Below are 27,059 nucleotides of genomic sequence, written 5' to 3'. Positions count from 1 at the left end.
TACGTGCGTCGGATAATAACACTCGATATTTCTTAACCTTAGAATACCCAATGGAATAAGATAAGTCATTGCATCATTGTCGTCAAAAGAATATGATTGACTTTAGACAACCAACTATCTGGCTGTTTTAATTGACAATAATTGGAATAGGCAGAGTGATAGTATGGACCACCTAAACCAGAGCTTTTTTATTTCTCTCTTGGCTACTTTAATGAGTTCCATGAGTTTCTTTTGGGTAATGTGGGGCTTATGCCCACACATACTTAGAGCCAATGTAAACCATTCGGAAATTTCATAGAATGCTTATTCCTCATTGACTTCCATGCCCGAAGGGCTAGATTCGAGACTCCTGGATTGGAAATTAAGTCACTTATTTCCCATCCAGAGCGCCCGCGTGTGGTTTATACACAACAAAAATCACTAGATTTCAAAAAATGCATTTCTCAAAAACAAAAGAACCGCTACATGCAATCCGTCGTCATGATTGCGGAGCGTTCATCAAAGAACATGAAAACAACTGTTATTTACTGCTAAATGTTATAGGATTTATTGTAGTAACCCCACTACTACAAGACAGAGAGCTTGAAAGACCTCCATCTTGTCGTCACGCGAGAAATAGTAGAATACGATGTTTTCCCTTGTGTGCCGTATATTCTGCATATCTTTTCTCATCACAAAAAAACCGCAACCGTCTGCAGTTTCAGTCCTACGTTTTACTCATCATATTTATTGCAGGCAGAATTTTTCAATTTACAAAAATAACTTATATATACAACAAAAGAAAAAAAGACAAAAGAAAAATACACATAATAATATATCTTCTTCTATTACCTCTCTTAAATATTCGATGATAATAATGGTGATGCACAAATGAAAAGAAACACGATACCATTGACCGAGCGCATTGCAAGAGACTTTCATTCACTAAATTTACTACCTTTGTTGAAGACAGGGTAGATTTTGTCTATAACAACAAGTATCGATAGTCCGGAACCTCGTAAGAGGAAAAAGGATGCAATTATCAGTCATGCGTTAAAATGATCGCTTTAAACAAAAGTGAATCTTTGAGTGTTATCTGCTTTCAAAGGAATCTCAATCTTGTTTGTGAGGCCTAAAACATCATCATTTAAATTTTTCAAATAATTTCTTTACTTTTTCATAAATTTAAAAAAACACAGAACAGCCAATCAAGCTTCATATAAATCCTATCAAAGGACCAGTACCATGCTAAATTCCTCCTCCTTTCATTGCTCATTTCATTGCTCATTTAATAATATATTATCTTTACATAAATTTTACCATTCAATATCAAGAGTCTGGATAGGGCAGTGAATTCTTTTTTGTAAATAAATGTCAAATATATATGGGGAATATTTTTCTTTCCTCATCATGAAACTCTTGGATATGGAAGAAACCAATCCCCAGTGTTTTAAGAATCTTTTCCAATGTATACTATACAATCAATCCAGTCATTACATTGCAATAAAATATTAACAATAATCACGTCTCATTTTGTCATTAAGACGGTACCGTGCCAAACATTTAATTTCCAATATCAATTTGTACTTTTTACAATGTATTTTCATTCGATCGCTTAAATTTGATACTTGAGTGCCGTGACATTATTATCCAAGAAGAATAATTTGATAGCCAAGTGTTCATTCTGTCATTAAAGCCTTAAAAATAATACAGGAAATCTGTATCGATTCACAAAGGAATGCAATACGGTCGAGAAACTTGTTTGGTTTGATCTCAATACGCTCCAACAAGTACCACCATTGTTCCTTTTCTCCTAGTTTACCATATATGCGCAATGTCTTTAAAATATCTTTTCAAATGATTTGCACATACGTCTTGTTAGTGTGTGGTGAACTTCGTGTCAAGGCCATGCTTCTGTGTACCTCAAGTCAACTACTTTCAGCTCTTGCAGTTTTTCCTGTAAGAAACATTAAAATATCATAAGATAAGACTAAAAGACGGTAACAAATAATTAATCAAATGAATGTTTTCTGTGTAAAATCAGCCTGTGATCAAGCTCATTAGGTTTGTTAAAGGGTGTAATCACAACCTCGTTCCCTGTGTATAATTAGCTTTTTGATGCTAGCTAGCAGCGCCAGATAATAACCTGACATTGTCTGGTTTAGGAACGCGCCAGATAGCGTAAAAACGTCAGATTTGATTATCAAGTACCGTTTACCAAAGGATGAATACTTGAATATCTCGTTCAAAATAATGTGAATTCATCAGCTTTTATTTATGGAATAATATATCCACTAAGAGACAATTCTAAACATATTTCTTTTACCTTGAGCATTTCGTACGTCAATGCAGATAATTTAGTGCTGTTCAAGTTCAAAATCTGCAGGTTTTCCAAAAACACCAACGCGTTCAGTCCCTCGTCAGTGACAGCAGTTTCGCACAGATTCAAACTTTGCAACTTCGGTAGGTGTTCAGATATCAAGATCAAACCACGGTCATCAAACTGAAATGTGAAAGTGGTAAAGTTTTGGTACTTAACATTTCCCATTAACCCTCATCTTTGTCTCTTAAACTGATGAGGAGATTGGAAATTCTTTTGCATAAGACTATTGCCAAAAACTGCCTCAACAGGCTCATGTATTCGACTCCAGCACGGATCAAGTCTCCCTCGTGACATCTCTTCTGGGAAACAGCTAATAAAACTTTCCGAGAAGATACTGTCAAACCTGATATGGTAAATACCTGTGTTGCCCAAAGATTGAGGTGAATGAGACTAGGTAACTTGATGATGTAGTCAGCTGAATCACTGGTCACACTGGTAAAAGCGAGGTTCAAACTTTGTAGATTGCCAAACGAGCCGTTCTTTAAAACGTGAATCAAGTCCTCGTCCTAAAAGAAGGTAGAGAAAAAAGATAAAAAACTCTGTCCTCTCGTTACTTTTGAAGAAAAGCTTTACGTTGAATTCTCATTTGAGCCATGTTATATTCAGAAATACTAAACGTTCAACCAAGCCCGTAGTGAATATCAAAAGAAAATAAGTTACCGTTGATTGTGAAGGTAATGTTAGCTTGTGAGGTCCTCCACTCTTTTTCTAATAGAGAAAGATTGAAAAAAATATAGAAAATGCAGCTACATTTTACATTGTCAGTTCTTAAAAAAAGCCACGGAAAAAAATTCAAAAACAATTCGGCAATTCATGGAACAAAGGAGGCCTTAAACTTAAAGGATCTAAAATCTAGTAAATTTCCTCAAACCCGTTCAAAGCATTAAGTCTGTAAAATAATCAACATTCCCTCATATTCAAGGCACCAGCTTTACTAGATATCTGACGTCCCATAGAGAAAATCGACCAACTTGACAATCTTGAACATTGGGCAATTCCATTTTATATCCAAACCAGGGGGGGGTGGACGAACATTTCCAGGGGGTAATCAGAATTTCCAGGGGTATATAGTATTTTTTCATTTTTCCAGGAGATAAAAGGTTATTTCAAAATTTCCAGGGGGGGGCAAAAGACTGGTTTTAGTTCATCCACACTCACTTTTAAGATATGAAAATAATTTTACCAAGGGTTCTTTTGCAAATTTTGACATTTTCCAGGGGGTATTCACACATTTCTAAAACATTTTTCTTTGCCTTGAAAAGGTTTGTCCACCCCCCCTGTAAGAAGATTTTTTGGAACAGCCAATTTGGTGAATCATAAAGAACTTTTAACACATTTCGAACACGAACCATGTTAATGAATTCTTCTTTCTTAGTGCACAGTTGGTCGTATTGTTTTTGTCCTTCATCAGAACTTTGTAAAGCAGCAATAATTTCCAGGTTCTCTTCTTCGTCTTTCATCAAGTCAAAGTCCAGAAGTGAAACCAATGCCTGAAAAAAGAGGAAATGTCGATCAAAAAATACAGAGAAAAGATCGGTTACGGTGGTTGATTAAAAGACAAAAAGGTCGAAGTTTTTTCAATAGAGAATAGAATGTGAAAGCATTTGAATTTTTGCGACCTGGTCATTGCTAACTGCGAACTTCCTTAAGGCCTTTTTATGCTGCTTGGACAAAAAAAAACACCAAAAGAATAACTATGTTTTTGAAAGATTTGCGTTTCAATACGCTTATGGAGCGTTTTATGAAGAATATACGTATGAGAAAATCTACAGAAGAAGGAATTGAACTATACCTCGATGCAATATTTGTCACCTCGGATGGCCATCAAAGTGAACAAACCCAACATTGTGTTTTTTAACGTCAGCAGCATCTTTTTTCGCTTACAACAACATTTGATAAGGTGCGACATCTAAGAATATTAGAAGGATGTGAAACATGTTATATTCAGGCTTACTTGCACATCAAATAATTTTTGATCGTCGATATGATAATTTGATCGTTTTATCCCTTGGTAGAGGCTTTATAGTTGAGAAAAACCATTCATTAAAATCCGTTAAATCACATTCAGTTGCGCCCCGCAAAAGATGTAACGGATCTTAAAGGTTGACCCTACTTTTATATTTGAGGATCAGGAAAAGTACATTTGAATCGGGGTGGGAGGTAAAATATCAAGGCAATAACATTCATCTTTGAGAATAGAAAAAATCTTCAATAAGAAGAGGATGGGATTAAATAAGAAAGCCATGCTAATAAGGGGCCAGCTCTTAGGTTGTAAAAAAGATAACTACAACAAGTCTCAAACACATGAAAAATACAGGCAATTGTAGCTCTAAATTCTGTCGAGTAGAGTAGGATTGCCATCAAATTTTGTCTAAAACGTAACAGATTTCACAGGGTTTCGAAATATAAATGATCATATCTTCTTGTTGTGTTTGAGCACAAGACTTGTTGTAGTATATACTATTTGCTCAGACACTTTCAATTCCGATGATGCTTACAAGGTTAGAGAAGAGAGTGCCATCGTCGTGACAACAGACACCACCAGGTGCAAAGTGGTGCACCCAACCATCCTTTTCTTCCCGGATCGGTAAGATGCTCTGGTGAACCTAAAGTCAATATAAAAACACACATATCTAAATTGAAAACTACTTTCAAAATACTAAAAAACTAGAGATGAAACGTTGGATAGTAATCAGAACAAGTGATACTTTTATGGACCTACCTGGTTATGCATTTAACACATATATAATTGATATCTACGTGAGCGTGACCATTAAACAATCATTCAGAACACAAATAGTGACGATCTATTAAAATTAGTCGTTTGTTTCTTATAAAAAAAGCGTTTAGAAACCAAAATTTCATGCTCTTGAAATGTTCTTTCATATTCAAGACTTTATGAGCAAAAAAACATCCATCTCATCAAAAATTGAGTAATTTGGCTAAGAACATTGATGTATGCTTATTAATAGTGATCCTTATACCGGGTGCACCAAAAAAAAGTATACAACTTTGTCGAGATATTGTGAGCTTCAGGATTTAAATTTTTTGTTCATTCTTTTTTTATTGTATAGAGGATGCTTTAACTTGAATTTTGAGATATCATACATTAAATTTGAAAAAGTAGTTCGAAAGTTATTTCCAAAAAACTGACTTTTTTTCCATGTCGAAATTTCAAAAAATCATTAAAAACATCGAGCAAACTTTTCTCTTAACAATTACCTTCTTTACCCATAAAAATACCAAAGAAATGCAACTGTGCTCATCAAAACTCGTTGCGGAATTTAAGAATATGGTAAAACAAGCTATTCTCACGTGGGATAATATTTTTGAAAAGGCTGAAAATTTGTTTTGGAGATCTTAAGAGAGGTTTTGATGTTATGTGAGAAAGTTTTTGACACAAATAGATCACCATTCCTCGACTACATAGTTGCTCAAAGAACTTGGGTCTGCATTTAGTGTGCTGGTGTTGGAAATGTTCATGACGTGCAAATAAGATTGACAAACGGTTGGCAAAATATAAGATACGAAAAAAGGAATAAAAAAACAATGAAATTGTGTTTTTGTCATTTTGTCTTATTTATAGCGTGATTGCTGTTTTTAATGATTTTTTGAAATTTCGATCTGGAAAAAAAGTCAGTTTTTTTGGAAACAACTTTCGAACTACTTTTTCAAACTTAATGTATGATAGCTCAAAATTCAAGTTAGAGCATCCTCTATACAATAAAAAAAGAATGAACAAAAAATTCAAATCCTGAAGCTCACAATATCTCAACAAACCTGTATACTTTTTTTTGGTGCACCCGGTAGATAAACATGCGTTTTTTGAGCCAACTAAATTTTTTTGAAAAAATTTGCTTGAGCCATCTTTTACCTATGATGGTACCCTACTTTCATGCAAAAAATCAGAAAAAGTTAAGGATCCAATTTTTCACAAAGTCCAAAAAAACCCGTTTTTTAGCCGTTTTTTGGCCCAAATTTGGCCAAATTTTTTTTTTCGAAAGTCGGGCTCCGTCACATTCGAGGGTTTATAGTTCTACTTCTTTGTGCAAAAAATCCGAAAAAACTAATGAGCCAATCACGAGGAAAGCTAATAACGAACGGACGGACGAACGGACAAAGGTTAATTTATAGGACCTCCACCCCACCGGGGTAGGTCCAAAAAATCAATATTTAAGTCGATTCACATGTGTTTACCTCACAATTGTTGTCTTTAGCAAAAGTCTCCATCATTTTGGCCAGAAAGCTGAAAAATGAACAGGATACTTAAACTACCGCTATCGGGGCGAACAAACATGTATAGACGTACATGCACATAATTTATCATACGGAGAGATCTTTTTGGAAATGCTTCCACTCATCTTAAAGGACATAATTCAACGTATCTCCACCCATTTGCTTACACATCGGTTTTAAACAAAATAAAGAACAACCCCCCTTCCCGTTAACCACGCATACACAGTTTGAGAAATTCTTTTGCTATTTCTGTATTGTCAGAACATGAGGCACACTGCTCCCTTAAATACAAAAAAAGAATACGAATAACCCCTTTTTTAACGAAAATAATTACCTTTGGAAGGTCTCGTCTTTCAACGCCCTGAAAATATAGATAGAATTATTTAAAACTTTCGTTCGAGCAACGAAACATTCGCCTGGAGATAAGAAGCTTTCAAAAACCATGCTTGTGGGTAATAGTAAGTAAAAGAAAGAAAAAGTAGAAATTTCTTACTCGGCAGGGAAAGGAACAGCTTGAAGGAGAACAGCCAAGTTTGATATCCAATCACTAAACCCATACCTAAAAAAAATTAAGCGAGTCAAAACAAGATAATCGAGACAATAACACAATGGTTTAAGGAAATTCAATTACAAGTTATGTTAGCATTGATCACCATTCACGGATGATTCGCGTTTAGTAAAAATAAAGTTATTGTTATAAAATACTGAATCAGCATACCTGAAATAGCGTAAATTAACCTATACCATAAAAACGTTTACACAAAGACAAGCTATAGTGTGATAGACCTCAAATCGCCATGCAGTTTATATGGCAACATCTCCGTGCAGATAAACTATTCCCAAGAAACAAAAGTCTACAATTTGCTACAGCATGCAGGCGTTCCAGTATGGGAGTGAAGATAGGAACAGTATAGATGAAAGAAACTCACATCGTTTCAAAGACGACAATAAAACATTGTTGAATCCTCTTCTTGTCATGTTCGTTGCTGAAAGAAGGAACAATCAATGCGTTATTAGAGAATAATACATCTCAATAATTTGCACACACATTAAACATTGCGTTCTTACGTCAAAAATGATTGACTTGTTCCCATTCCAGGATTGAGAAACTGCCTCAAGGGTCTATATAAAGCTCAGTGCATATCTGATATTACAAAAATGGAGTGTAGAATGTTTTTGTCACGGGCTAAATGACCGCATGCATTTAATCCAAAAATTAATTTCCATCATGTAAAAGAACGACTTACTGCTCTTCTTCGTAGACGGAATAGATGGCTGCCAAGGAAACGGTCACCATGTTGGGGAGAACACGAGGATGTGGACAAGTCATGTTTGCCGTGTGCAAACTGAAAGAAAAAGGAGGGGAGCTTTTACAGATTGGCTGGGAAAAATCCACATTATAAGGATTGTAAGCGATACTATTGACAGTAATGTTGATAGCCCTCTTATATCTATTCTAATATGGCTGTTAGACAACGTTCACTATGCATCCGAAACTATCTTTGAATTTGAAAAGTACCTTTGAATGAATTCCTTGACACGTTCTTTCCGGTTATCGTAGAGCGCGCATAAGAAGTCCTGCACGAATATCCTTAGATGGGGAAACTTCCCAAAGTCAGTATTGTGCTTAAGCACTTTTTCTACGGACGGTAAGAAGACTTCCACTATTTCTTGCGAATGAATTTGATTTTTGGTGATCTGAAAAGTAAAACAAAGTTCATATGAAACACTACAATAATTCAACCCTCGCCACTTCCTTTGCTCACCTTGAATTTCTATATACTTTCGACAAAGGTTGGCCGTCGTTTTAGATCTAAATTGCCTCTCCCATAGGTCTAGCGTAACTTTGATCAACTATGAAGTCGAACTATGAGCACAGTTTTTTTTAATAAACCATCAGAGCAACTCATTCCACGCAATCATTCCAGTTTCTTGATAAGACAAGCGACTTTTTTACAAGAGGTGACCATTTTTTAACAAGCTCAGTTGATTTAATAATTCCGTTGATTTAAATTACGCGAATAAACACTTACGCGTTGAAAGCATTTACACATGGACGATGGTAGACTCGTCAATTCCAGAATAGGAGCGGTCACCTACAGACAAAGAAATGAAACGATTAAATTAGCAGTCTTTAATTACTGATGGCTAATGCGGGAAAAAAACTAAGACATCGTCATCAACATCATGGGTAAAGCAGCATTTCTTACGATTTCAAATTTTCAAGCACTACCTGATGACAAGAAACTTAAATAAAATATCTTAAGTTCCTTGATGATAATAAGAGTACTTCATTACACGAAACTAAAACTTAAGTATTCCGGTTAAGATAAAAAATTCGAAAAAAAGGCAAGATGGATGGATGGCTAAATACTTGTGTAATGACCACGATAGAAGATGAGAAAACTTACCTTCAGAATTTCAACTCTCAAAGATTCGCCGATTTCATGTCCATGCTAGAAGAAATTATTACATAATTCAATAATTCAAACTTTCAAAAAAACAGGTTTCATTATTGTGAAGAGGAGATTAATGAGAAAGCAGAAAAAGAACTCAATATTGAAAAGGTTGAATTTGGAAAACAAAAAAAATATTCATACCAAAAGCAGTAGACTTGACACAGCGTTGAGTGGTAATTGAAAAACATTGCTGTCGGAAATTGGCATGGCAAGACATGTATTTATCAGTTCCTAAGAGGAAAAACAATGTTACAAAGTGTCAAATTCAAAACGTGCCAAAGTATTTTATTTTCTAGATGTTTTGGTGCTTCTGGAGGCAGACGCCGTCATGCTTGAACTTGCAATAGTTGTAGACGGTCTCAATATAATCTGCAGCGGAAAAAAAAACAGGCTGTGAGTTTTAATACAATTTGAATTAGATCGTTATCTAATTAGTAATGTTGAAAAGATAAACAGGCCTTGAATATTATCAAAAAGAAAATATTAAAAAATATCGGGAAATGAAGATTGAAAATGAAGAAGAAAAAAATCAACTTCTTCATTAACTATGCTATAATTATCATTTTCACAAGATTGATTTTTTTATCTCAGGGCACCATCAAATATGTGAATTTTTTTTTCTTTTTTTATATTTCACTCCATATATATCTTCATATCTCTTTTTAACGAGCACAAACCCTATCTAATTCGAATTCTATCAAAAGTCATAGCCTTTTTTGTCTCCGTTGCAGATTATATTGAGACAGACTTTAATAATTTGACGAAAAAATCTCTCAGAAACAGGAGTCGAAGAGATAGGGTGGGATCAGTTATGGACTCAGGCCACACCCTGGTCAGTCAACTTAAAAATATCGCCTCCTAAGGCTTCAAATGGATGCTTTAAACACAGCCTGGGTGATTACAAAACTACATTTTGTCAAGGCAGGAATTTCAAACCTAGGACTGAGGTATAGTTGTTATTTCAAACTACGAGTTTCATGGCGCCAAGAAAAGCTTCCAAGCAGTTCGATTACAAACATAATTAAGACAAACCTTCAGCTCGTTAATGAGTTCATCGGAGCGTTTAATTTTGGTATGAAGCTTTCGTATCCTTGAGGCCGTTATCTGAAAGAAAATAGCAAAAGTTATGCATAGCCTGAAAGGTTGTTACAAGAGTTTATAATAGGTACCAACAAACCAACTGATTTCTCAAAAATTGATTTCGAAGTCCGATTCTTGTTCCTGTTAAAAGGTCAGCTCTTTAATGAGTTCAAACGATGTCCCCTCTACTTGCACTTGGTGATTAATATCTATGATTAATGTAATTAATATCTCTTATTTGATTTTCAAAGGCCCGAGATCAAATTAGAGATATCTAAATGTAATTGGAAGCCACTCAAATACCTCAGAACCAGTAGCAGGTTCTTTATGTACTGTTTTACGCTTCTTAAAAAACTTCTTCAAAAACATCTTGTTACCGTCGTCAGTCAACAACTTTAATGCCTGTTGGATGGCTGTTTTATCATTATTTATACAAAACTTGTTCATGACTTATAGCTTCTATGACGAAATGTAAACATGAAGTTCTCAGAAATGCTGAGCGGTGCGAAAACAAATATTTCATAGAAAAAGCTTTCACTTTTGGCAAAAATAACACTCCTTTATTTATAAGCACAATTACTCCGGGCAATGTGACTAAAAATCTCAAAAAAATAAGAACAATGCCGAACCTGAATTTCAAGTATTTTAGAAGTCATAGTAGTAAAAAATGGCTTTAAAGCCAAAATAACTCAATTTTGATCTAAAATAAAAAAGGAAACTAAAATTGCCAATAAAACAAAAGTCTAAAAATTCACTCATCCTTATAAAAAAGAGCGTATACATTGGGTAAGTTTCGATGGGAAAGCATCATTTCGTAAACGAATTGTGTTATAAATCATACTCAGTTGCCTGATATAAGGCAGACGAATTATTTCCCAATCCTTTGTTTCATGTTATTAGCTTTTTATCTCGTTTCGATGGAGTAATTATGTAAGTAGTAAGAGAGAGAGAGAAGGTTGAAAATTTTCCCTTATATGCTTCACGTCACCCACTTTATATTACGTATTATGTTAAGTTAGTTAAACAGAAAGTCATGATATTTCATATTAACTTCCTTAAATTTTCATTGGAAATCTTCACGACACCCACACCAATTCATCATCTTAATTGTGATTTCCCCAACTTTCATTGAACGTGGAGTTTCTACCTGCATTGCACTTTCAAGAATTGAGTGTATTCTAGAATCAGGGGCGTGATATGTATCACGTTCCGTAAAATCATCGATAACATTTGGGATGGAATGATTCCATTTACCTACAGCGAGTGTATACGCCATCCACTACCAAAATAATATTTTCGAGCCCACGTTTTTAATCTTAGAACTATTGCTTTGTTTTAGTCATTTCTTTCGTCTTTCATTTTTTTCAAATAGTCTAGCATTCTAAAATCTCTATCAGTGTACGATAACGAAGATTTTGAACCATTTTTCCGTTTTCTTCATGTTCCGGTTTCACAAATTATATTTTACTTATTGAATACAGTGGAACCTCTAATTAGTGGACACCATCGGGGAAAGGGGTTAGTGTCCACTAATTAGAAGTGTCCGCCTTTTAGAAACTTTTGATCTCGGAGCTCCAATTTTGAAATTAGGCCATCCCAGGGTGTCGAAAATACAAAATTGGGGTCTAAAGTACTAATCTGCAGACACTAGGCCATAGAAGAACTGGAATCAGAGCTCGAGTTAGTGACTGGCAAGAGGTTAAATCGAGGTGGTGGGTGCGGACTTGAAGTACCAGTGATTTATGATTTCTTTGGCCCACCTAAATTCGTTGAATGGGTCAAGGGAAAACTGGAAATTTGTAGAAATAATTTGAATAATAAGACTAACAAGGGCTTGAAATAAAAATATCTAAAACTTTTTTTTCGATTTTGGACGTCTGTGACCCGTTTGATATTCAATGTCCGCTAATTGGAGAGCTAAAATAGGGGTTTTGGCCATTTCGTGCGATAAAATTTGTCCGCTAATCAGAGGGTCCGCTAATTGAGTGTCCGCCTTTTAGAAACTTTTTTATGAGGATTTGACTAGGAAACGGCCGGGGAAAATGAAATTGCCCGCTAATCAGAGGTGTCCGCCTTTTAGAGTGTCCGTTAATTAGAGGTTTTACTGTATGTTTTTATATTCAGTTCTCCAGTGTCCTATCTCTAAACATTTGTTTATTACTCCGTACATGCCTTTGAATCCTTTGAAGTTAAATACCAAGCCAAAATGAGCGAGCAATGCAAATTTCAAGACGATCATCTCGATTTCAACTCTAGCTCTCTTAAAAAACATCCACCGAATGTCCGTCAATCAAAATCTCTAAGTGTTTAAACGAATACTTAGATTAAGTATTTCTGGTTTTTAAAAACCTCATTATAACTGAACTTTGGTAGGAATTCTTCAAAATTTAACTTTGGCTTACCTTCCAATAGATGGAGAAATACCATTGGTCTCTTTCGTAAGCTGAGTTGAACTAAAAACGAAGGATAGTTAAGCTAAAAAATTGTTCATTTTCAAATATTACTTTATAGGACTTCAGGAGCTTCTCAAATTTTGTCATAATTAGAGAGAAACCACGGTACAAACATTGTATAGCAGAAAAGCGAGGTAAAAATGGTGTATTCTCATTATGGTTTATGTTAAAAAAGAATGTCTCTAGAATGCAAAACTTCAATTCAATTGGATAAATATTTCAAAGTTATCAGAATTTTCTGTGTAGGGAAAGATGAAAAAGGGTTAAATTAGTGATCAATATTAATTAACCAAAGTAATCCCTTACGACACACAAAAAAATCGATAGGTACCTGCAGCAATAAGGAACCAAATCTGGGTAGCACGAAATGTATGGTGTATGGAGGCTTGGTGCCATTTTGTACGTTCCTCAGGACTTCGGATATCTCAGTGTAGGCAATACCGTATGTCATATATCCACGAGGCTGTAAATAAAATTGTAATTGGTAACAAAACTATTACAAGACTATTTAACATAATCTTATAGCAAACGGAATGTGACAACGAACTTTAAATTAACTGGCAACGAAACGAAGGTACATGGGAACCTTAAGCTGGTTAAAGGATAAAGCCGAGTTAGCAGTGGTGTTCGACTCTACGTCAGAATCACACTGATATTATTTTAGCTACATTTTAATTCAACCGACGAACATTTAGTTCATATCACGAACTGAATTTTTGGATGTCTAAGGGACTATTGGAATATACGAATTACTCAATGAACTTCAGAATTTGTAGTACACACAGTAAATTGACTCAAATTTGTAACGATGATGTGATATTGTTCAAAGTTCAAACTGAAAAGGTAAAAAAAACTTATGTTTAAATAATTGAAAAAATAATGAAAAAATGACAAAGTCTTAATTGACAAAATGAATTTGAGGCTAATTGAAATTAAAATACATGAAAAGAATTTAAGTCTGAGTAAAGTTAAGTAAAAAATGATGAGAAAAATGAGTGAAATATTCTAAGTCCTAACTTAACCTAAGACACACCTAAAAAAGCAAAACAAAATGGCTGACACACACAAAAACAAACATGAACCTACCAGGTGAGCCAAAGTTGAAAGCTGTGTGAAGTGTGTGTGTGTTGATACTTGAAATTGATTTGAAAAAGTTGTTGAAATTATTTGAAAAGTTTGAAAGTTGAAAAGTTGTTTAATCCTTCCAGTCTGAATGCATGATTCTAATGCACATGAGGTGTGTTTGAAAAAATGATTTTTTTATAAAGTATATGAAATTAATTAAAAAATACTTCTATTCCCTAGAGGTAATAAAAAAGTGATGTCATGAGACATAATTATTGATAATTGGCCTAATTAAACATATGATAAACTAGTTGAAACAAAAGGATAAGACACATGGGACTGAAAAAAGGAGTGACAAACAAAAGACAAAAACCTGAAAAACACTGAGAAGGAGAGACTGAAAAAAGCACAGAATGAAAAGTAAATTTTTTTTTGATTTTCTAATAAATAAAATATATAGTGAACTGCCATTGCATTACATTCCCAGCCAAAATCAACAAAAATTGCTTTCTCATTTGAAAGATTCATTTAAATTCAATTATTTAACTTGAATTTCATATCGACATTTTTAGCAATATCTCCCAATTCTTTCATGATATCACAATCATCCACAGAGCGAATTAAAATCAGGTTACGTACTGATCTCCTTGTTTCTCGTGAAACTTTTTCGTTTTCGTTTCGATATTTGACAATGACACAACGAACTTTGTCATCATCACCAACTTCAACATTTGATATGATACCATACGTGTGTACGATTTGGATAGTTTCGATTCGACCTTGTTGAATAGAACAACATCACCAATTTGGAGGTTTCGTTCGTGGTTGAACCATTTTGATTGTGACATGAGCTTGGGAACGTGGTTTAGTAGCCATGATTCGAACCAAGCATCATAGATTTTCGAGTTTTGGTCCAGTAATTTCGTTGGATTAGATGAGATTATGAAATCACCTGTTGGACTTCGGTCATTGTTGCGTCCTAGAAGGAGACGATTTGGAGTGAGAAGGTCCATGTTCTCCACATCGACGACATTTCCAATAGCAATGGGTAAATCATTTATAGAGTTTGAAATGATTGCAGTGATTGTCTCCCATTGTAGGATTGATAAACGTTCGTTTTGGATTGTTTTTTCCAAAGATGTGTTGACTTCCTTGATTTTTCGTTCCACTTTTCCATTCATGTTATGTGCGCCTACAGGACACGTTTGGAAGGTGACATGATGATCTTTGTGAAGTTTGGATTGGATGTCCTTGAAATTGAATCTCATGTCCTTGGATCCTTTAACAAGTTGAGTTCACTGACGTGTAATGATAGCATGTCTTCTTTGACGAACCATTTCATGCCAGCGACAAAGATAGTGTTGTTGTCTTCGCTGAGTGAGCTTGGCGGTTCCTCCCCCGAGAAGGCAACACCTTTGAGTTGAAAACCACCACGATTGAGGACGATTTCCAATTGATCTGATCGAGTGTGGGCCAGTTGACGAGTAGCTTCTCCGGTGAGGCAGTCATCAACATAGACTTCCTTGTGGACGATGTCGTGCACTTCTGGATATTCTGATTGTGAAACTTTTGCAACCTGACGAAGAGCATGCTCAGCTTGATTGCCAGATGATTTTATGCCATAAATTAACGTTTTGATGACTTTCTCCTCTGGTTCCTGTCCTGGTTCGAGTGTTGGATGCCAGAGATAGCGTTGATACGTCCAGTGATCTTCATGGAGTCTGATTGTATTGTACATCTTCTTGATGTCAGTAGCAATGGCAACAGGTTGGACAGTCCATCTAAGAAGGATCTCCTGAAGTTTGTTAAGATTATTGGTGCCTTTTGCTAAGATATCATTGAGACTTTCACCGGTGGACGTTGGTTGGGATGCATCAAATACTATCCTACATGGGGTACTGATCGAATTGCCTTTCCAGACTGCTCTCCATGGGATTGTATATTGGACTTGTTCATTTTGAAGATTCGCTTGAATTCTAGGGGATAAGTTTGTGACGTAATCGACATACCCTAATTGATGTAGCTTTCCTTCTGATTCAAGGATGTCTTGCTTGTCTTGGAAGTTCTTTGGATTGTTGAGCTTTTTGATCTGTTGTTGGTACACTTTCATTGCCTTCTCACGGTTGTTGGAGAGACGTTTGGTTGGGTCAGCAGTGAATGGTAGATGAGCTGTTGTGATGCTTTTGTCGAAGTCGATTGTTACTGACTTGTTGATGATTGTTTGTTCAACTTCTTCTCTGATGCTGATGGTTTCGTTTGAGTCGTGCTTGCAGTCTTTGCATTCTCTGCACTTGGGGCATCTGTATGATATTTCACTGCCAGCTGCTTCTACTTCTTCGAACATTCGCATTGCTGTTGACAGGTGAACTTCAGTGTTGATTGGTTGAGCTGGATGTGTTGGTTTGAATCCAAGAAGAGGTGAATCTGGTCGACTGCGGATTCTGATGAACTGATCTGTGAAGAAGGTTGTCATTGATGATGACAGGAAGTTTTGATGAATGGATGTGAAGGTTGGGTGAGGTCCACCAACGAGTCCTCGTCCACCAGAAGAATTGAAAAATTTGGATTCGTAGATGGCAAGTCCAGATTCAAGTTGAAATTTCATAATGGGATGAAGTGAAAGATGTTTGACACCGATCATTAGATGAACATCTCCACCAATGGATGGTGCAAGCTTTGGAAGGTTGCCAGATTGATTTGATAAGCTGTACTGATGATTGATATCTCGTTCAACTTGGTCCAATGGATACATCGGAAATGTTTCAGTGATTTTCTCAAGGCAAGCCCCAATGAGTGAGACTTCAGTACCATCGTGGAGTGGAATCTTGACGCGATAGGTGCCAAGTGTTGATTGTGCTTGTGTTTGACCGACACCACCAATGCTGATTGGTTCAGATGATAGTTGTTCTGCAAATGGTCCTAGTAGTTTGATGGCTTCGTGACTAACGACAAAATCACTACATCCATTGTCGAAGAATATGACGAGGTCTTTGCCATTGACGCGAATTTTCTGTAGAAGGTAGATACCTCTCTCATTGCAATCATTGTTGGAAGCTTTGTAGAGGTGAATTTGACGAGCAAAAGCTGGTAGTTTTGGGCTTTTGATGAAACGATCTACATACCTCTTGAGCAGTTGTTGATTTGATGGTAAGGCTTTGTGATCTTCGCAGAGTAGGACGTGCTTCTTGATTGGATCTTGATGATGTGTGGGATGTGGACAGATGAAATCATGTTGGCATCTTCCATCTTGATGTTTACCTGTCGTTGAGCTGGCTCCTGGGAAGAGGCATTGGATACAGAAGCCTTTGTTGTTCAGGATCTTCAGACGTTCGGCTGGAGACTGTGTAGCAAACTCTTTGCAGGTGTAGTATTGCATGATTCTGGTTGATTTCGGACCAGATGTTGATACGTGCTCGTTAAATCCTTCAGGTGCATTGCAGATGGTGCAGACAGGATCTGTTGGTGGAGTTGGAAGGTTCGAGTGATGAGATGATGGGCCACGCTTCCCACCACCTTGACGGTTGTCTTCCTTCTTGGTTGGATCATTCTTGATTGATAGCAATTGTTTTTGTTCGAGGACTTTCCTTTCTTTTGTCAGAAAGTCGATGAATTGATGCCACGTCTGCTTTGGTGTGAATGTGTCATTGCAGATGCTTGATATGAAACGAGTAGATCTCCCTTCACCAATTAATTGATTGATCTTTCCAAAGGTGTCCCCATAGTATAGGTATTCCTCAATCTGGTGCTTCTCGGCTAATGCTGATACCTCCTTCATGATGTTGATGATTTTGCTCAAGGTGGAAGGTAATTTCTTGGCATCTCTCTTGTGTGTTTCGAGTGAATCGATCTCTTGGACTTTCTTTGATAACATGAGTCGGGGATTGCCAAATGCATCTTTGAGGCGTTGCCAGATTTCAGTTATTGATTCGAGTGATTTGACCATGGTGAGTGCTTGACCTGCCAAATAATTGTTCTTAAGTAGATCTGGTAAGAGGTTAGATGGTGTTTTATCATTGTACATTTTGTCAAAGTTCAATTTGAAGGTGTAGTAATCAATTGGTCCGTCGTAACCAGAAAACTTTTCTAGTTTGATGTTGAGTGATGCTTTGTTGAATTCTGTAAGTTTGTCGAGTTCACGATCTTTGATTTCTTTGACCAAACTGTTGTTGTATTTTTGTTTCAGTTCGTCAAGTTTCGAATAGCTTGCTTTGGTTTTCGTCATGGATGCACGAAGTGTTGCACTTGAAATTGGAGTTTCGAGACATTTTCTGTAGTTGTCCCGAATCTTTTCGTAGGTAGAGTTGATTGATGGAGTTTCGGTTCGCCAGTTGAGAAGTATGTTGGAATCAGCAGTTTCAACATCACGATTGAAAATTGTTTCAATTTCTTTGATGGATTCATTAACACAATCAAGAAGGAAGTTAACAGTTTCCTCCTTTACGGTGGCTGCACTGGCTTGTTGGGTTTGGTTGATAGATTTGTGATGTTGAGTTTGGACCTCATAAACTTTGGTGTTGAAGTCCTTTATCGATTGTACTGCAGTGGTGACTATCTCGTTGAATTCGTCTGGTAAGACTTCTTTTCTGAGTTTGATGGTGAGTTGTAATCGATTCATGTCGAAACGAATTTTTTCGACTTTATCAAAGATAGCAGTGACCTGATCTGGTTCCATGGTTTGAATTGGAGTTTCATTTGTTATATCCGTGACAGCTTGAGACATGAGGACCAGCTCGACGGCATCTTTGCTGGGGTCGGCCATCTCAATCGACTCTGTTGTTGAGGTATCGTTGATTGATAGGTTTTGAAGTCTGGATGAAAGGTTCTCTTCAGTGATGGGAACACGTTCACCCGTTGAGTTGAGTTTGCGATAATCGATTCGAGGGAATCTTTGTTGTCTTGACATTGACTAATTTATTGACTAAGTCCACGATTGATGAGGACTGTTGATTGAACTGGTGTTCTGATGTCCACGATTGACGAAGACGGTTGATTGAACTGTTGTTCTGAGATATCCACGATTGACGAGGATGGTTGATTGGATTATTGATAGGATCTTCTGTTTGAATGTAGTACACACAGTAAATTGACTCAAATTTGTAACGATGATGTGATATTGTTCAAAGTTCAAACTGAAAAGGTAAAAAAAACTTATGTTTAAATAATTGAAAAAATAATGAAAAAATGACAAAGTCTTAATTGACAAATGAATTTGAGGCTAATTGAAAATTAAAATACATGAAAGGAATTTAAGTCTGAGTAAAGTTAAGTAAAAAAATGATGAGAAAAATGAGTGAAATATTCTAAGTCCTAACTTAACCTAAGACACACCTAAAAAAGCAAAACAAAATGGCTGACACACACAAAAACAAACATGAACCTACCAGGTGAGCCAAAGTTGAAAGCTGTGTGTGAAGTGTGTGTGTGTTGATACTTGAAATTGATTTGAAAAAGTTGTTGAAATTATTTGAAAAGTTTGAAAGTTGAAAAGTTGTTTAATCCTTCCAGTCTGAATGCATGATTCTAATGCACATGAGGTGTGTTTGAAAAAATGATTTTTTTATAAAGTATATGAAATTAATTAAAAAATACTTCTATTCCCTAGAGGTAATAAAAAAGTGATGTCATGAGACATAATTATTGATAATTGGCCTAATTAAACATATGATAAACTAGTTGAAACAAAAGGATAAGACACATGGGACTGAAAAAAGGAGTGACAAACAAAAGACAAAAACCTGAAAAACACTGAGAAGGAGAGACTGAAAAAAGCACAGAATGAAAAGTAAATTTTTTTTTGATTTTCTAATAAATAAAATATATAGTGAACTGCCATTGCATTACAGAATTCCTTCTAAATCAAGATGAGAAGGTAGGAGAAGAGGGTGATGGAATTTTCAAATTTCTTTTTCAAATAAATCCCAGGGCAGTTAGCCAAAAAGGCTAACGAAAAAGAGTTTTGAAATGGATGAATTCCTGAATGGATAAAAACAGACGTTATGAGGGTGAGCCTTCTGTTTTTCAGTGATGAAGCTTACGGGAATTTCTTTTGTGTAAAGAACGAAAAGTTTTATTAGGCCGATGACCCAGCTTGAATGCAGAATGGTTTTAGTTATAAAATAATCCTCAATCACCAGGCTATTCGATTTAATTTTAGTAACAGCGTGCAAAATGTTTCGAAGAACGGTATAATTAGAGGACCCCTTCTATGTAAGTTGTGATAATATCAATAAATCGAAGATTTTCGAAAATCAAAGGGCAGATGTATAGCAAAGAGAACTTGCTAATGAAAACACGGATACGAGAAATTTATCAAATATACATTTTTATAAGAACCATAAGAGCCAGTTAATGTTTGTTGACGCACGACTGCTCATATTCTTCTGACACTTTGAGCCACAATGTCTTTAGCTTTTTAGGGCCAAAATGAGGTATTTTCAGATCTGATTTTTAATTCTTCGAACCTTAAAGTCCTTGCAAAATTCATTAGTTCCACGGTCAAGCATTGTTCTTAAATTTTTCAATTTTTCAATTTTAGCCTCGTTGGTTTTTAAAAAACTGTATACAATTTTAACTAATATGACGCATTCTCTAATTTAAGAATTGCAGAATTTGCTGCAAGTTTTTAGATACCGAATACCGGGAACGATCTCCTTTTATACCTTTGTTATTCAAAAGGGATCAGTTCTCATTCAATAAAGGATTTTAGGTTCTTTAAAGAGACAATTTCAGATAACAAAACTAATGAAATCATAGGATATCCAGGCAAATAAATGTATACAACTTGAGGTTATTTTCTGGTTAATGACATTTTGGAAATATGAGAGAATGAAACATGCTTCTTGATGGACACCTTTTCTTATTGTTTACGTATTTGATAAAAGTAGACCTTTTCAACTATGAGGTTTTGTGTGAAGATAAGGGAAAATGGGAATATTGAAATAAGAAAATTGAAAAATTGAAAAATGGTACAAAAAATAGTGTAATGACTCTGTAGGAGATCTTTGAAGTGAAAAGTTTGTTTATATTACGAGTGATTGGTGGCCTTTTTCTAATTTGTACATTGTTTTTATTAGAGTAACAAAACAATCTACTCGTCCTGTATATTCCTTATATTCCCTCTTTTTCATATTATTTTTCATTTTGTGAAAAGATGGGACCCTATCCTTCCAGCGTGGGCGTCTAGTGTCATTATACAGAGAGGAAAATAAAGAAAATCGGTAATTAAAAACCGAATGATTTTTTATAGCCTTTTTCAACAAAAAAGTTTCCTTTTTTTCTCAAGAGATGAGAAATGGAAGAATGAGAAATCATCATAATGATAATAAAATGGAGAAGGGAGAGAAGTTGGTCGTTTCTGAGAATCTTCCCTTTAACAATATTTTCTAAATCCAAGTCAAGTCATTGCTAATATCAATAAAAGAATGGTTAATCTCACATAAAAATAAGGTCCAAAAAGCTTTTTGCAAAAGATCACTAATCGCTCTCTAAAGACAATTCCTACGCCATAAAAATAATATTTTCAAAAAAGAATTTTAAGGGAGAAAAAAAAATGCCACAAAATGCAGTAGGAAGTGATTAAAAGGAAGTTATGACATTAATTAGGTTAAAATGATCAGGTCAATCCATACCAACAATATCTAATAACGAAAGTCAAACCACAAAATATCTATTAAGTAATAAACGAAAAGAGTGGCTTAATTAAAGTGGCTATTACTTAAAAATGTTTCTTGATTGCTATAATCAGAAAGAGACCTTATCTTTTGACTGACCAACCGACGCATGAACTTTCAATGATAAAGATCAATCTCAAAAATCTTTTTCTTTTTCCAATAAACAGTAAATGTTAACCACAATAGAAAGTTAGAGGAAATATATAACTCTCACTGCTACACTTTATTTATCTCTGTAATTTTTTTTACCAGAAAGTTGAAAGGTTACAATGAATTTGATCAACTAATTAAAATATAACAACTAGACGTTGCGACTGCTGATTAATGTAAGAAGTTTAGTAGATTTTGACTTCAATAACTTCAAAGTGAAAAATGCATTGTAAAATATAAAAGATTGTAATAAATGTAGATAATATTGAATTTCATCAAAGTTTATTTCAAACCAAAATTTAATTTAGTACTCGAAGTAAAATACGCATTATAATTAATTCATGTACATCTGCTAGTAAACTATTTTCACACAAGACCTTGACTTTTCTTGCCTGTCGTCCAGTTACCCTGAAATGCCACATTTCCCTGTTTTGTATTCAACCAATTATTTAGTCTGCAAAAAAAAACTATGAATTTGGTAGTTCCAACTGGCTTAAAGGTAATTGAATTTAGCTGCATGCAAATGCAAGCAAAATCTGTGTAAATGTTAAAAATTTGACCCAAACCTTTAGAAACCTCTTTTTTCATAATGTTTGTGGAATACAAGTACAAAATTCAAACACTTTAAAAATTGTTTAGAAAAGATTTGTATAACTTACTTTGAAAATGAAAACAAATTTAATTATAAGAGATGCTAATTTTTAGCATATTAAAAGTTTCTTTTAAGCTGTCATGGACAGCAAAACCCAGTGAAATAAATTTTCCTCTTGATGAAAAAATTCAAGCCTTCTTCACAACTGATTTTCTGAAATATACTTTTTTGCATTCCAAGCTTTAAGCACCCTCAAGAGAAAAATACATGTTTCAAACTAACAATGTTAAGTGGGGTCTGATAAGGTGTCTGATCAGGTAACCCTGAAAGTTTTTGGTGGAAGTATTCCTTTCAAATAATGTGTCCATTGTTCAACCTCAATTTCAGGACCTGAAATATAATACTACAACGAAAATGCAGCAAATTAAATTTACAAAATACAGTCTTACATTCCAAAATTTAAAAAACAAAAACCATAAAATATCAAAGCCTAGATTCAAAGGTTTGCCTACTATATTCCCAGGCTGCGAGATAAGCTAATTGTACATAATGAAAGAGATGACTTGTCTTTAGTAAAAAGGTCTAGTTGGGCTTTTTCCCAAAGTGAGGTATTTGTGTTCTAAAATTACAGCTTGGTTCTAGTACAAATTTATGTTTCCAAAGCTTTCCCAGACTAAACCCAGGGTAGCGAAAAAACTGTTATTTTTTCAAAACAATTCAAAAGCTCGCGCCACTTCTTGAAACAATAGAGCTGTTTGACGTCATACTTTTGTTTATCAAATCATAACAACAAGATATTAGCCAATCAAATTCTGCGATTAATTCTTGCATCTTGTATAATTCCCGGCTACTACTGTCTATACTTTGAAATTTTTTTGAAACCACATAGACAGAGAAGTCGGGTCTCCCAGCTATTTTGTCTGCTGCTGAAAAGTAGTGTTGAATTAAAACCGGACACAACTGTCTGGTTTTTGTCCTGTGTTAACAATAAGAAAATTGTGTTCACCGCAATGGGCGTGCATTAGATGCCAGACTGACATTTAAAAAAAGTTGTCACATTTTACACTGGACATTTTCTGTCCGGTGCTTCTGTAAGTTTGGTGCTTCTGTAAGTCTGGTGCTTAGCTAGGGTCATAATGGAAAAGGAGATCTACTCTTGTTGGTTGAAAAATGAAATCACTGGATTGTGTTGAAGAATCCATTGCAGGTAAATAACTAATTATTGTCTTTTACAACACAGCTGTTACAGGGTTCCCATAGCTTTCAAAATTTCAAATTTAAGGAGAATTGAGGAGAATTAAGGAGGATTTTTCACTTTTTTTCGAGGAGATTTTTTTCATATATTTTTAGAAAAATTGAGGAGATTTTCTTTTCAAGTTAAAATGATACATTTTGTTGTTAAAAGAGCAACACTGTACTGTTCAATAAAAATATTAGATAAAAAAAACTCTGTTGGGGGGTGGTGGCCCCCTGTCTTTACCAGAACGCCACTGATTGCGAGTTCTTGAAAAGCAATGAGGAAATGGACACAAGATATTAGAGTAAAGAAATGTGCGAGCGAAGTGAGCAAAAAATTTTGCATTTTATTCTTGAAAATCAATTTTCGAAACATCTAGAGGGCCAGCGATACTAAGTTGAATGTTTTTTATTTTTGGTCAAATTTAATTGAGGAGATTTGAAGAAAATATTGAAAAAAATTCGAGAACAAGTAGGAGATTTGAGTAGAATTGAGGAGATTTGAGGAGCTGTGGGAGCCCTGTGTTACCTAGGGACACAGATAATTTATCACATTTGTACTAGCTGAGTGAAAATTATATTGTAGTAATTTTTATTCAATAGACAGGCTAGCTCTAAAGCTCTAAAACAGCATATAGTAACATGAAAACCAGAATATGATCAATGGGAATTAAAACTATAAAGTGCACTTGCAAACATCAATCTGTCAGATTTAACAAAATTAATGACAGCACTGTCATCATTTGACAATCAAACAAAACATTGTCTGTCAAGAACCTCGTAAACATTCACACAACTTCCTTGGAATGATCTGCCACAGCTAAGTTTTAGCGTGGTTTGAGAATTGAGCTGAGTTAAAAAAAGCCAACCGCTCTAGAACGTCTGAGAGCTCTTGTACAAGTGAAAAATTGTTATCTGTCAATTATTTTCTCAAGAAAACAGTAGACAAAGATAGTACCGCAGATCATCAATTGATAGTGCTAAATTAACATTATATCCCTTTATTTTCATTTCTAGAACTTTTGACTTTGTGGCATTTTGTAGATTTTGAAAAACTGATTTTTGTCCTGCTTCTGCGGGACTTTAGCTTGTGCTTGCGTGCAACATTGGACGTACAAATTCCAAATATACATTTCCCTTAAATTTTGTATGGAGGGTTAGAGTTACACTGGAAGACTGTCTCTCCTTTCCCTAAAAACAACTATTGCCGAACATCTATTTCACAGTGAAATGAAAATGTTTAATACTGTAGCTCGGACCAAGGAACATTAAAGTCAAAGCCAGATTTTCTGACGCGTTCAACTGTTTGAAGTGAATCTCTATATACCATCAACTGCTCTAACTTGGGTCTATCTGACAAAACATGGGACGGCCATTCCACCACCATTTCACCAAACCTCCAAAGTCATTTGATTTGAGTTAAGGAACCGCGTATAAAAAACTTTTGAAAACTCTTTTGCACCAAGTAGCATAGGCTTTTAAATGGAAATGGAAAAAATTCGTAGTGGAACACACGGGAGTGTCTGGAATGAAGAAGAACAAAAAGTAGTAGCAAAACGATGGAGTGTTTGCGAGTTACACACTCGTTATTTGTTAATCCCATTGGGCAATAGGCGGTTAGGCGACGGGCGTTCTCTAATTCTCCAATTGGCGTCCGGTCATTTTGAATGAAAACAAAAAAGTTAAAAAGGGCGCGCTACCAGTGAAACTTACAGTGAGTTATGACAGAAAGTATGATTGATAAAGTTGGTGGAGTTATCAAAACAAATTTGTTGTCAAAGAGATTAACAGTATATACAGTAAGTAAAAACTGAAAAATACAGTCCAGATATCATACGGTCCCATGTTTCGACCAACCATCCCAAGTTAGAGCAGTTGACGGTATTTTAATCCAGATGTCCGCGCTCGATAGGATCTATCATCGGAACGGCTCGATGACGGATCGATATGTGATCGATGGATTACTTAACGATCCGGATAGGAGATAGATGAAAGATTCAGCCATTAAAAAGTCTTGAGTATTGATCCTTCGTTGATCCATTATCGAGCTAGTATTTCAATCGAGTATACCGATTCGTCATCGATCGTTAATCGATCCGTCATCGATCGTTAATCGATCCGTCATCGATCGTTAATCGATTTGTTATCGCTCGTAAATCGAGTATGAGTCGATAGGGTCGATAAGATCGATAAAAGATCGATGATAGATCTATAAATAATCCTAACGAGCGCGGACGTCTGGTTTAATACCAAAATCCTTTTTTTATAATTCCTGCTTTTCCTGAGATAAGAAAAATCTGTAAACATTAGTGAAAACTAATAAATTTGTGATAAATTTACACGTTGTTGGTTAAAAACAACCGCAATCAATATAAATCACCTATACAAGTTTACCATAAGTTTTGTAATATTTCCTAAAGCATGAGAGTTACTTGTTCTTTTTCCTTTTCTTATATTGTATAAATAGATCTAGATAGTGAGAACAAAGTAAAGATATACTTACACTTGAGGCTGAGATGTTGCTCTCTGAGAGATTTAATTGGTGGGTCTCCCATTTACGCAACGGTTTGGAAAAAATTATCTTTTGAATTAAGTTCTTATGGTGAGCGATTCGACATACTTGGCATTCACCCTGTGTTAACAAGGGGTACCGAGTTCCATTAGAAAGACTCCTTTGTAAAGGTGGCTTCTTGAATGGTACATCTGGCTCCTTTGTTATCAGATTGACTTTAATGTCAGTGGTCTCTTTATCCATTAGTACCATCAGAATGGGGGATGTGTTAGAAAAATTACTCAAAAACTCTGATCGTGATCAAAAACACAAGATTTTCATGTCATATCTTTTTCAAAATTTATCTCTAAAGAGAATAAAATGGCCGACGTTTTATCGAATGAAACCTTCCCATACAATAAAAACTTTTAAATCAATGATGAAACAACGAGTTATGTCAACAATAACAAACAAAAATCTTCTTCGTTTATCACTTTTAATTTTTTACTGCCAGAACTGATTGCTTGTGAAAAGTCGTAATGGCGAGCATAAAACCAGGTTAACTCGACCACGGATCAGCTGCGGGCTGAGATTAAAAATCTTTATTAGTGTGGTCAATTTCACTATGTTTAAAATATAAAAGCACGGGGACGAAAAAAGGGACCGAAAAAAGAAGAAGAGTACAAAAGCTGGCTTGGTCAGTTGTGCTAGCCTGGAACCTCTATTCCTCCTTTTCTTTCCTTCTCCTATTTCCCTCATTATTGCAAAAGGAAAATAAAAGGTTAATAAATCATGTGATTCTGTTCGTTTAATAAAAAGGACCCCTAAAAAAATGAAAAAGAAATTACGCGCGCAGGTGAAACATTTTTAAATTATAATTTCAAAGTATACAAAAATGGAGGTTTTTATAACAAATGGATTCTTCGAGCAAATACAAAAAAAAGGGAAATTTCCTGTAACTTGCTTCAGCTTTTCGATTCTTCGAAGGTCGAACCCTATTTCTATGTTTCGATATTATTTTTACTAAAAATTTTAGTACCTTGCTTCGGGCTGAAAATACGTGTAACATCAGCGTTATTTCAGCGTTATAAAAAGTAAAATATAAATATTAAATAACAATTGTCGGATGTGTACCGGAAAGTACTACCATCGCAAGCCAAATATAAACTTTGTGATGAAAAAATCGATATGCGCGACGCGAGCGAGAACAGTCCTCCAAGTCCTATATGATATGAATTGATTTATCTGGCACCCGATGTAGAAAT

General features: G+C 35.2%; 2 protein-coding genes across 3 annotated transcripts; both read right to left on the bottom strand.

Moving 5' to 3' along the window:
* Window positions 1-631: 631 nt before the first annotated feature.
* On the bottom strand, window positions 632-26,357 carry LOC136803307 (C-Maf-inducing protein-like). 2 transcript variants are annotated; one of them, XM_067060030.1, is made up of 20 exons: window positions 25,807-26,357; window positions 12,922-13,053; window positions 12,540-12,590; window positions 10,090-10,161; window positions 9,199-9,288; window positions 9,010-9,054; window positions 8,632-8,694; window positions 8,118-8,296; window positions 7,846-7,944; window positions 7,528-7,584; window positions 7,092-7,157; window positions 6,933-6,959; window positions 6,560-6,608; window positions 4,861-4,968; window positions 4,155-4,271; window positions 3,712-3,852; window positions 3,023-3,070; window positions 2,722-2,868; window positions 2,306-2,482; window positions 632-1,936 (listed from the first exon to the last, which is right to left on the bottom strand). In XM_067060030.1, the coding sequence occupies exons 1-20, from the start codon at window positions 26,065-26,067 to the stop codon at window positions 1,880-1,882; spliced, it is 1,986 nt and encodes a 661-aa protein (XP_066916131.1). In that variant the 5' UTR covers window positions 26,068-26,357; the 3' UTR covers window positions 632-1,879. The 2 variants fall into 2 exon arrangements, with proteins under 2 accessions (XP_066916131.1, XP_066916132.1); XM_067060031.1 differs by lacking the exons at window positions 12,540-12,590; window positions 12,922-13,053; window positions 25,807-26,357 and adding an exon at window positions 10,441-10,599.
* Window positions 14,409-19,456, bottom strand: LOC136803302 (uncharacterized). The gene is made up of 2 exons (XM_067060025.1): window positions 19,037-19,456; window positions 14,409-18,784 (listed from the first exon to the last, which is right to left on the bottom strand). The coding sequence occupies exon 2, from the start codon at window positions 18,556-18,558 to the stop codon at window positions 14,920-14,922; it is 3,639 nt and encodes a 1,212-aa protein (XP_066916126.1). The 5' UTR covers window positions 18,559-18,784; window positions 19,037-19,456; the 3' UTR covers window positions 14,409-14,919.
* Window positions 26,358-27,059: the final 702 nt, after the last annotated feature.

Source organism: Clytia hemisphaerica, unplaced genomic scaffold (genome assembly GCF_902728285.1).
Source record: "Clytia hemisphaerica strain Z4C2 unplaced genomic scaffold, Clytia hemisphaerica genome assembly, whole genome shotgun sequence".
NCBI lineage: Eukaryota > Metazoa > Cnidaria > Hydrozoa > Leptothecata > Clytiidae > Clytia > Clytia hemisphaerica.
This window is presented reverse-complemented; position numbering and strand designations above follow the sequence as displayed.

Excerpts from the sequence above, each read along its gene's own strand:
- LOC136803302 (XM_067060025.1), bottom strand. The coding sequence starts at position 18,558 with ATGTCAAGACAACAAAGATTCCCTCGAATCGATTATCGCAAACTCAAC.
- LOC136803307 (XM_067060030.1), bottom strand. The coding sequence starts at position 26,067 with ATGGTACTAATGGATAAAGAGACCACTGACATTAAAGTCAATCTGATA. Across the intron at positions 4,969-6,559 it reads CTAAAGACAACAATTGTGAG|GTTCACCAGAGCATCTTACC; the intron begins GTAAACACATGT and ends TATTGACTTTAG. Across the intron at positions 2,869-3,022 it reads CATTACCTTCACAATCAACG|GACGAGGACTTGATTCACGT; the intron begins GTAACTTATTTT and ends ACCTTCTTTTAG.